Source organism: Drosophila persimilis, unplaced genomic scaffold (genome assembly GCF_003286085.1).
Source record: "Drosophila persimilis strain 14011-0111.01,24,50 unplaced genomic scaffold, DperRS2 tig00000477-arrow-pilon, whole genome shotgun sequence".
NCBI classification, from domain to species: Eukaryota; Metazoa; Arthropoda; class Insecta; order Diptera; family Drosophilidae; genus Drosophila; species Drosophila persimilis.
The window spans coordinates 4,938,881-4,950,428 of record NW_020825313.1 but is presented as its reverse complement, the minus strand read 5'-3'; the positions used below and the strand labels follow the sequence as shown (position 1 = coordinate 4,950,428).

Here is an 11,548-nt window from a genome sequence, read left to right as displayed (position 1 = left end):
ACATCCTGGCAGAATGCATCAAACTCGTTGGATGGCACGAGCCATTTACACCTTAAAAATGTAAATCTTAAGCTCTCAGCTCAAGCTCACTCAAAAAGAAATTGCAGCTATATACGACCTGTCATTGTTCGTAGTATCTTGAAAGCACCGTATCAGGATTTATGCTTTTTAAAATCCTTGAAAGAATATGAAACTTTCGATTAAGCTATAGCAAAAGCTGCTTTGAAGAAATTTTGTCATCATTTATGGTATCTACATGATAAAATATCGGCTCTCTCACTTTTTGATGACGACGTTACTTTTGATGTAAAGGAAAGAATGGTCACAAATTTTGACTTAACAAAATAGAACCAGCTTAGGAAAACGATATGTACCATCGATGGAAAATCATAACGGTGCACTTTTTGGTAAGTAATATTAAAACCTTTAAGTATTTACTGAAATATGAAATTTTTTGTTTTCTTTCCATTTTAGACAAACATGGACGATTTCTTTATCTTTGATATCTTTAAAAAGCAGGACATAATTTGATCGCCTTAAAATTGATGACAGTTTTTTGAGTCTGTGCCCTTCATCATGGAACAGTAACCCATCTTACTTAAAAAGCAAGACGAGTCTTTCATTACTTAAGGCAGTAAATGATACAGCAGAAAGAGCTGTGAAATTGATGAAAGACTCTCACGGCCGTCTAACAGTGGATGAGGAACAAACACATTTTTCGTTGCGTTGCGTTCAGGAGCATAGAAAAATGTACCCGGATTATAAAAAGGAGACTTTAAAAAGAAAATATTCCCAATAAAATGATAGAACTGCGTTCATTAGTTAAAAGTGTACCTTTCACATATGTAAAATTTTGAGTGTGATTCGGCATTGGTTAATGACAAAATTTTCAAATAATATTTAGAACACATATACTTTATGGAAAAAGGAAAAAGTAAGAGGGTATGCGTGATTGAATTCGGAAAAAAAAAATTGTCTATGAGCGCCTAGTGCTCAAAGAGTATAAGAGCTAGAGCAACGACATACTGTATCCAGACTTCTGTGATATGTCACTGTTACAAGTGTATTTCAAAACTTCGCCCCGCCTCCACAAAGGACGAAAATCTGTGGCATCCACAATTGACAAGATACAAGAAAATTAAGAATGCACAATCATAGAAAATGACCATATCTACCAGATTGCCGAATCTGAATCAGATCGGATAATTTGTATAGCCAATAGGAACAAATCAATATTCGTAGACTACGCAGCGCCCGACACGTTTTCTGTCTCTCCCGCACGCACTCTTTGTCGCTCAATGTAGCCATACTAAGTACCGGGTATAAATGTAGAGCTGCGGTCTCAGCAGCAACTCATAACGTTCCCCCTCTAATGTCAAAGCCCTTATAATTTAATTTTATTCCGAAAATAAAATATTGTTACAAACAAAGTGCTCGAATATTTTAGATATAGACTTAAGATCTAGATTCTAGAACAAACTTAATGGATTGTAAACATAAAATGTTTCTTCATCTAATTTATTGAGCAGCAGCTTTCCCTCCTTTTGCAACTTTTTGAGATGGTGACTTACGTTGTAGGCCGCAGCGGGCCACAGCTTCTGAGGGGTCTGACTGTAAACCACCCGCACAACATCCATTGATTGCCAACGCTTATGGGGTCGTTGGGTAAAAAAGTGGAGTATCTGCTGTTCACGATTGTTGCGATGATTTATGTAGTACTCAATCTTGGGAAGAGGCTCCTCGATAATATTGCCATGCCCCGGAAAGATGCGTTGTGGTTCGATTTTTAATATTGTATCCAAGGTTTTCATGTATTCGTATAGATCCTCAAAAACGGCAGTACCCTCGCCTAGCAAAAAGACCACGTTATATTAATGGAAACAAGTACAATCCAAGTCGAAAACTAACCTAAAATGCAGTCGCCACTAAAAAGAGTCCCTTCGTCCATCGCTAGTACAATATGATCGGTGGTGTGACCTGGAGTGTGTACAACACGCATATTGGCTCCTTCTACTGAAAACTCTTGGTTGTTTGACATCGGCTGCAATTTTATGTGAGCTGGGATCTCTGGGCATACATCACTGGCATCGGTCCGACTAAACTTAAATACTTGACAGTCTGAAATAAAGAGTACTAATAAGTAGCTGCAAGTGACAATTATTTATATTTAGGCACTACATACCATTGTCTGCCAGTCTGCTGCCTACAATATCCTTAACACCACCGACATGGTCATGGTGCCAGTGAGTCAGAATGATAGTGGCAATGCAGGCTTGTTCCCGGCGAAGTACATCGTTTAAGTGTTCTATGTACTGAGGAACATCCTCATCCCCTGTATCAATCAGTATCCGTCTAATAGATGATTTTTTGGAAGGTTTTTTTTATTATTTGAACATTGGATGGACCATAGCACATTCTTACTTTTTTCCGTTTCCAAGAAGATAGGTATTAGTGCCTTGCAACGTCATAAGACTGGGGTTACAGCCCAGTATACGTATTATGGAGGATGTAAGGCGTGTGACAGGTGGAATTAATGCCATTTAACTCGAATTTTTGTTTTTAATTCGGAAGCTAGAATCGATTACTTGTTACGTATAAGCGTTTCTTCCCGCTTTCCCGTAGCTATCGCTAAAATATACTGTTTGACTCTCAAAAAAAAAAATACCAAAATATACTTTTAATCTTTTTCAAATATGGCATTTCCATTCTGGCGTTACTTTTCATTCGTACGAAATAATTTAAAAAATGCAAATTAAAATAAATTAAAAATATTTAAAAAGTAATTAGAAATCCTTATTTTAACATTATACACAGCAAAATATAATTTTTTTTTCGATGCTGTGAACTAAGCCCGCGTTTTTTTGATAGAAGTCGGCTTGGTTCACAGCGTCAATGTCGTGTTGAGTAGTGTAATCTTGTTCTTCTACGTTTTGCATTTGAAAGCTTTATATATCCCAGGCCGTAAGATTGGTCAGCTCTCACTGCGTTCGGTCGTGTTTTCACTATTGTTACGGCAGAAACCGCAGAGGCAGCTCTAAATATCACTGCGCCTAACAGCCCTGAATATCACTGCGCTTAACAGCACAAACATTTACAGCGCTGAGCAAAGGGTTAATCAGGGCGAACGGCAGCTATAGGCGAGAAAAGGAGAAGGCAAGGAAAAGGAAGAATAAAAAGAAAGGCAGCGGAAAAAGCACTGAAGCGGTACAAGTTTTTTAGCTCTAGCCCCGTAGTTTAACACCCGCCCGACATTGTAAATGAATAAATGAATGAAACAAACAAATGAATAAAACCGATTTGACGAACAAAACCACGGGAGGCCTATTGAACACGGGAGGCTTATCAAACGTACGGCCCCAGATTTGGAGGCGTTGCCCCGCGCGGCAATATTCTAAAAAACTTTTCCTGCTCAACAGAGAGCAAGTCGAATAATTACGACCGACAGAAAGAAGATCGGCGTGCGACGCAGTCAGCTGCGTCACGAGGGATTCGACTTTGCAGGTGAGATATCCTCATACAGTTGGACAGAAAGGCTAATCTCTTACATTCGAGCGACACGAGGTTCGTGTATAACCACAAACCAGGACTGTACAAAAAAGACACCGGAATAAAATGGACGGCGGCAAAGGTCAGCAGTCGGAATCTGGCGGCGAGACCCCGTGTGGATTAGGAGAAATAAATGTGCCGGAAAAGATGCTTGGTGCGTGTTCTGAGACTGAGGGAGGTGCAAGGGAAACTCATCGCGTTAGGGATACATATATAGATGTGATCTCGGCGGCAACAACGGCCACACCTAACGTGTCCACCTCAGCCCCAACGAGCCATCAAGCACCAGAGCATACCAACCAAGGAGGAGGGGTGGATCAAGCCTTTTCACCAAGAACGAGCCTTTTAGATAGCTGGGAAACGTTCGCTCAGCAGAGAGCGGATGCATTAGGAAGGCCGACGTACGCCACGGCCTTCGAGGGAATGCGCTCCATCCCGACGCATTCCAGACTGCCTCAAGCAGGAGGCCTCATGAGCTCCACGGTAATCAACGGAGGCTGGGACAGAGCAGTTCCCAACTGGACCGGAGTTCACATGTCAGGACCCACGGAAGCAACGCGGACTGGAATGCCTACTGGGCTGAATCCGAACGAGACAATGCCAGTCGGCGCTATGTGGCATCCAATGGCCGCACCGGCGCTGGGTACCAACCTGCATGGGAAAACCCCTTCATTCGCGCCCCGACTGCACAGTATTACCCAAGTACGAGTCGAAATATTTCGGACCCGTACGCGTGCGGGAGTAATCAAGCGGTCGCGCCAGCGGGGGCGGAGAGATGCTTGACAGCATCCCAGATAGCCGCAAGACAAGTCATCAACAAGGATCTACCATGCTTTTCTGGAAACCCCGAGGAATGGCCCATGTTCATAGTAAACTTCGAGCAATCTACAGAACGCTGCAAAAGTGCCTGAAAGGCGCCGCTTTGGAAGCAGTACGAGGAAAATTAATGATGCCCGCAACAGTTCGACTAGCCATCGAGGCTCTCCGAATGCTATATGGCCGACCAGAGGCCATATATCACACCCTACAGACGAAGCTAAGAATGGAGCCGTCCGTGAAATCGAGCAGCATCGATTTTTCGATGATTGGCTATTTCGAGTCGCATCGTGCGCAAGCACCGTGATGTCAGTAGCACCCGAGAAAGAGTCTGCACGAAGGAGAAGAACCCAAGAATCCGGCTTATGGTGCACAATGATAGCAGCGCACAACCGCCCTGCCGTAGGTGCAATGGGGCCCACAAACTGGAGGACTGTAAGCAGTTCCTGGAGCTAGAAGGGCCATGCAGATGGAACTTCGTCAGAGAAAATAAGCTATGCTGGAGGTGCCTCGGCAAACACTTTATAAGGCACTGTAAGTCAACAAGAGTATGTTCCGTCGACGGATGCTCGAGAAAGCACCATTTCCTCCTCCACAACAGTAACCAGCAAAGCTCTACGGTAGAGAATAGGCCGAAGGAAAGCACTACGGTACTGCACACGATGCAGAACGAAGCTGCGTTGTTTAGATACGTCCCCTTAACATTGTATGGACCGAACGGCCAAATGCAAGTGTTCGCACTGATAGACGAAGGATCCGCCTGTACCCTAATCGAGACGGAGATAACGGAAAAACTAGGTATCGATGGCCCCTCGGACGAGCTATGCCTACGCTGGACTGGAGACATCACGCAGAGAGAATCTCAATCCAAATGGATAAGCCTAGCGATCTCTCCAAGGGACAATGTGGCTCGCAGATTCACGCTTCAAAACGTGAGAACAGTAAAAAACCTGGATCTGCCGAAGCAGACGCTGGACGACTCAATCCTAAAATCCCATTCGCACCTGGAAAAGCTACCGATACTCAGCTACAAGGACGTGAGAGCGTCATTGATCATCGGATTGGACAACGTGAAACTTGGAGTGCCACTGACCGTCAAAGAACGCGAGAATTCCGAATTTATCGCCGCCAAGTCCAGGTTGGGGTGGTCTGTTTATGGTCGCAGAAAGGGCGACGGGCCGGCGAGTCCGCGGGTAATGCACGTATGCGAATGTAATAAACACCCACAGCTGGACACTCTTGTAAAAGAGAGTTTCTCATTAGACGCGGTTGGCATAAACATGGCGAAGAGCACACTCAGGTCCAAAGAGGACGAAAGAGCAAAAACAATACTGGAAAATTCCACGAGGTTTAGCAGCGAAATGAAGAGATGGGAGACAGGACTTCTCTGGCGGTACGACAACGTGGAACTTCCTTCTTCCAGAGAGATGGCAATGCGACGACTCCGGTGCCTAGAATCTCGTATGACACGCGATAAGGTGCTACGAGAGTTCGTAAACGAACAGATTAAGAAGTGCGAAGACATCGGCTACGTCCGAAAACTCAAAAAAGATGAAATGGTCGAAGGCAAACGCTCCTGGTATCTGCCCGTATTCGTGACCAAGAACCCGAACAAAGGCAAACCAAGACTCGTATGGGATGCAGCAGCCAAAGTGGAAGGCATCGCTCTTAATTCAATGCTTCTAAAGGGCCCCGACCAATTGCCATCGCTGGTAGGAGTAATATCGCGCCTTCGAGAGAAGTCTATTGGCATCTGCGGAGATATCAGAGAAATGTTTCACCAGGTTAGGATACGTTCGGAGGATCAAAGCTCACAGCAGTTTCTCTGGAGATATGGTGACACCAGTCGAGAACCGGATAGGTACGTAATGAGCGTAATGACCTTTGGTGCTTCTTGTTCCCCAGCAGCAGCGACCTACGTGAGAGATAGGAACGCAGAAAGGTTCATCGAGGAACAAAGAGAGGAAGTAGAGGCCATACTTCGCAACACCTTTGTAGATGACTGGCTCCAAAGCTGTGACTCAGAAGACGAAATGGTCCGTCTAGCGCTGGCAGTGAGGAACATACACAAAGAAGGAGGCTTCGAGATGAGAGGATGGATATCTAACTCGAGCACCGTGATGAGAGCGCTCTCAGGAGATGGAGATCATCAAGAACGACCCATCGAGATGACGGACTCGACAAGACGAGAACGAGTGCTTGGCATGTGGTGGCATCCAAGGAATGATTACTTCACCTTCGTCAATAAGTTTCCGAATGACATATACGACGAAACGAAAACTGTGACGAAGCGGTCAATTCTACGTACAGTCATGACCATCTTCGATCCCTTAGGACTATTGGGGTTCTATATTATACAGGCAAAGATAATACTGCAGGACGTGTGGAGGTCGGCCGTAGGCTGGGATGAACAGGTCGAAGAAAGCGAACGTCAACGTTGGACGATATGGGCACGGCAACTACAGAACATCGAAGAATTAAGGGTTCCACGATATCTCGGTCTAACGAAAGAAACATCTAATATCCAATTACACATCTTTACAGACGCGAGCATAAACGCCTTTGCAGCCGTCGCCTACATAAGGATCGAACAAAGAGGAGAAGTCAGATGCACACTACTCGCATCCAAGACAAGAGTGGCACCATTGAAACCAATTTCGATTCCCAGGATGGAGATTATGGCAGCGATCCTCGGCCTACGACTAGCTAAACTCATAACACAGGAGCTCTCCGTCGAGGTCAAGCGACGTGTTTTTTGGATCGACTCCAAGAACGTGTTGTATTGGACATGTTCAGACGCCCGAAAGTACCATCAGTTCGATGCGCTCCGAATTGGACAGATCTTGGAAACCTCGGACATATCAGAATGGAAATGGGTTCCATCCGCCCTGAACGTAGCAGATGATGGAACGAAGTGGACCAAAGAATCGAGTTTCCAACCGGAAGCCAGATGGTTCTCCGGTCCGCCGTTCCTATTTGACGAGGAAGAATACTGGCCAACTACAGCTCAACTCGAGTAATCTGGAACGGTACACGTACACGAATGGACAGATACGCCGAAATCGCCATCAAAGCTGAGTAGCATAATCCCAAATGTATGTCGCTTTAGCAAATGGGAAAAGTTCACGAGAGCCCTGAGATGCGTAATGAGATTTCTGGACAAAATACGCAGAAGAGATTTCGCATCAGAGGAGGCAAATTTAGCCGCACGCTTTCGCAACATGGAAGATGTCAACATCGTTATACACCGGATGGTCCAAGAAGAGGCTTACTCTGAAGAAATGGCTCTTCTACGACAAGGAAGAATCGTGAGTAAGAAAAGTTCGATCTACAAATTATCGCCGTACCTCGATGAAACAGGCGAATTGAGAATACGCGGCCGCATAGATAAGTCGTTCGGCATAACGAGGAACCTGAAACGGCCAGTAATTCTACCCGGAGGACATAACGTCACTAATCTTCTCATTGATCATTTCCATCGGAAGTTTCAGCATCAGCTTACTGAGATCGTCGTCAACGAGATGCGACAACTGTACCACATACCAGGACTGCGAGCGAGAGTTCGCGCCGTAGCGAAAACCTGCCAAAGATGTCGCAATAAAAGAGTGCTTCCAGAGGCACCGGAGATGGGAAGCCTACCACCAGAGAGGCTAGCAATCAACGAATTGCCATTCACAAACACAGGTATCGACTACTTCGGACCACTGGAGGTAAACGTAGGAAGACGACGCGAGAAACGATGGGGAGTACTATTCACGTGCCTCACCGTGCGAGCAGTACACATCGAGCTGGCAAACTCCCTGTCAACAGACGCCTTCATGCTAACATTGGAAATGTTCGTAGCCCGTCGAGGAGTCCCCAAGAGAATCGTGTCGGACAACGGGACGAACTTCCGAGGAGCCAGCCGCTTACTACGAGAAGAAATTGAAAGAATTCTACCGAACGAACTGGAAACCAAGTACCCGCAAATAGAATGGTCCTTCATACCCCCAGGAGCACCCCACATGGGAGGTGCGTGGGAAAGAATGATCAGATCGGTGAAATCCATACTAGCCGAAATATTAGAGGAGACGCACGTACAAGAACCAGTGCTGAGAACAGCACTAGCAAAGATAGAAAATATGCTAAATTCCCGACCCCTGACTTACGTGCCGTTGGAGTGTCCGGAAGCGTTCGCATTGCAGGGCAGATCGTGGACAGCTTTAGAAAACGATGGCTGAAGGAGTACCTACCGTGCCTGACGACACGAACCAAATGGCATGGACCCCCAACCAACCCTATCCAACTCGGAGACGTCGTGGTTCTAGCGGACGAAACAAGCCCCAAGGTGCAGTGGAGGAAAGGCGTCATCATGGACCTTCGAGTGGCCAAGGACGGGATCGCCTGAAGCGCGGTGATCCGCACTGCATCTGGACTGCTAACTTGGCCAATAGTTAAACTGGCCAAGTTAGACGTGAGGACAACGAACAGCCTAACAGCCCTGAATATCACTGCGCTTAACAGCACAAACATTAACAGCGCTGAGCAAAGGGTTAATCAGGTCGAACGGCAGCTATAGGCGAGAAAAGGAGAAGGCAAGGAAAAGGAAGAATAAAAAGAAAGGCAGCGGAAAAAGCACTGAAGCGGTACAAGTTTTTTAGCTCTAGCCCCGTAGTTTAACACCCGCCCGACATTGTAAATGAATAAATGAATGAAACAAACAAATGAATAAAACCGATTTGAAGAACAAAACCACGGGAGGCCTATTGAACACGGGAGGCTTATCAAACGTACGGCCCCAGATTTGGAGGCGTTGCCCGGCGCGGCAATAACTATGTCGCTTTATTACTGCACGGAATGCAGTTCGGACGTCACTGCCGCTCAGCTTCCTTGCTTTGATGCTGTCCGCTTTTCTTCTTGATGCCGCCGAGCGTTTCATCTGACGTGCATCGATTTCCATGCAGATTCAGTTAAACTCTTAACAATCCTGCCTAATTTTTTATGGCAGTGTGATAATTGTGTTGTTGCGGATGACTCTCATTCGTAAATAGACGAGCTTAATGACAAGGTTCTGAAGCTTGATAGCCTCTATCGGGGTCATAAGTCTGATTTTCAGAATGCCCTTTCAAACAATTGACTTGAGCGGGTGAAGCCGATTGCTCCAAGGAAGGATTTCAACAGGCCAAAGCCGGCGACCGACTCAATGTCTAGACGGTAAGTGGCCGCCACCTCGACTGAGATCATTGACTTGGGATCAGCTGCTGCTCCCTCACCCGATTTGGAGGGCTTCGTCACAGTCAGAAGGAGGGAGAGGAAGAATCGGCAGAAGCATGCCAATCGTCTTGTTGGTGTTGCTCCGAGCTGCGAACAGCTGAATGTGAAGCAGAGCAGTGATACCATGTGATACCTGCATATTTGTAAATTTTCTACTGCAACGGGGCCTGAGGTGGTGGTGAAATTTGTTGCTGATAAGCTCAAGGTGCCGGAGGCGGAAATTTCTTGTGTGAAATTGGTGAAGCGAGATGCTGATTTATCTGCGTTGAAGCTCGTAAATTTCAAACTTGTGGTCCCTGAACCTCTATTCCCCGAGGTATTTGATGTTATGTTCTGACCAGTATCGGTAAGGGTTTCCCGCTTTGTGGATAGACAGAGGCCGGAAGCTGTTTCATTTTTGGCGGTAGTCTTCAGCACAACAACCAAACATTGGTTTTTCGGTCTGCGCTTTGTGCTGCTGGATCAGACGACGATGCTTTTGCTAGCACGCTCTCTCGACTACGTGCGCTTCTGACGCCATCATTACAACAACAAACGCTATGCTTGCGCCATCCCTGCTCTCGACATTTGGGAACAGTCAGCAGCCCGTCGCGCTCCTCTGACTCAGTTGGATATGGCTGACTCTCCTCTGGACCCATCTTCCGTGCCCGCTAACAGGACGGCACCGCCACTTTCTGGGACCGTGCCGATGGATGCTGCCAAGTCTATACGAATTTTTTTTTCCAGAATATAGCGGGCATACGCACCAAGGCTCCGGCTGTCACCTCTAGGTGTGACTTCGACATTGTAATTTTGGTTGAAACCTGGCTCAATTCAATCTTTTTCGACAACGAATACTTCGATCGCAGCAGGTGTTTCGTAAGGACAAAGATTGTGCCAAACGAAGCGCTTCAGAGGAGAGGTCATTGTGGCCGTCACACGCACCCGACGCTGTGATCCCATTTATCTCGTGGATGGCGACTCCATTCTGGATCAGATTAGTGTGGCGGTGGCTGGCCAGTCTGAGGCGCTATTTACATGCTATTTATGCTATCGTACAATCTACCGAATAGCTACTATGAAATCTGCAAGGCGCACACTCAAAAAATTGTTAAAATATATGGTAGCCTGCGAGACCGTCAGAACCTCTGCGTTTTTGGCGACTTCAATTTGGGCTCGTTGGTATGGACCGACGATCCGCAGTCGTCGGCTAGAATACCAAGTAATTTGCATTAGCCGTCCGAGATTCTTTTGCTAGATGATTGTTTTATTATGGGGTGAACCCACGTAAATAATGTTTTTAATAGGCTAAATATGTTAGAATCCCTCGTAAATTATTTTGTCTTTATGTCCCGCGTGAATCAGTTGGGCAGTGATATTGCCATCTGGCCCCGCGGACTTGTATGGTTTAAAGCTTTTGAACGCCTAGACAATGTCCTCCTGGCTTAGCAGGTTCAATATGGCATTTGAGATGCCAGAAGGAGGCGCGAAGTAGTTGGGTCTGTTTTCATCGCAACCGGGGAAGTGGGTGTTAAGGAGAAGATGTCAGAACTCATTACTGGACGTTGTCCAAGACTGGTCGACTTTATTCAGGTAGCCCAGAGTGGGTGTTGTCTTCGACAGAACTCTGCGCAAGCGCTAAGCTTCTGAGCTATTTTCGATTTCTCTACAGAACTTAGCCTATGGGGCGCGTTTTGCTTTCCTAAGTTATTTATTATAAGTTGACAGACTGACCTTGTATTCGGCCCAGTTCCGCTCAACGTTCTCAGCCTTAGAGTCTTGGTAAAGAGTCTCCGGGAGGCTCTCCTCGCAGCGCTTGCTGGGACTAAGTCTCCACCCGACCACAATTAGCCGGCATCCTGGCAGACACATGACCGTACCAGGGGCGTATAGTCGCATTTCCACCGGTGTGTACAGTTACGGCAGGTCCCGATTCGTTCGTGACCCCTGTATC

At 46.3% G+C, this 11,548-nt stretch overlaps 1 protein-coding gene across 1 annotated transcript; it reads right to left on the bottom strand.

The window, feature by feature from the left end:
• Window positions 1–1,380: 1,380 nt before the first annotated feature.
• LOC6603743 (beta-lactamase-like protein 2 homolog) lies at window positions 1,381–2,555 on the bottom strand. The gene is made up of 4 exons (XM_002028673.2): window positions 2,422–2,555; window positions 2,183–2,352; window positions 1,909–2,118; window positions 1,381–1,849 (listed from the first exon to the last, which is right to left on the bottom strand). The coding sequence occupies exons 1-4, from the start codon at window positions 2,538–2,540 to the stop codon at window positions 1,470–1,472; spliced, it is 879 nt and encodes a 292-aa protein (XP_002028709.1). The 5' UTR covers window positions 2,541–2,555; the 3' UTR covers window positions 1,381–1,469.
• Between the last annotated feature and the right edge of the window lie 8,993 nt (window positions 2,556–11,548).

Coding starts and splice junctions, on each gene's coding strand:
- LOC6603743 (XM_002028673.2), bottom strand. CDS start 2,540: ATGGCATTAATTCCACCTGTCACACGCCTTACATCCTCCATAATACGT. Junction 2,353..2,421: donor CTTCTTGGAAACGGAAAAAA/GTAAGAATGTGC, acceptor ATCATCTATTAG/ACGGATACTGATTGATACAG. Junction 1,850..1,908: donor TAGTGGCGACTGCATTTTAG/GTTAGTTTTCGA, acceptor TCTTTTTGCTAG/GCGAGGGTACTGCCGTTTTT.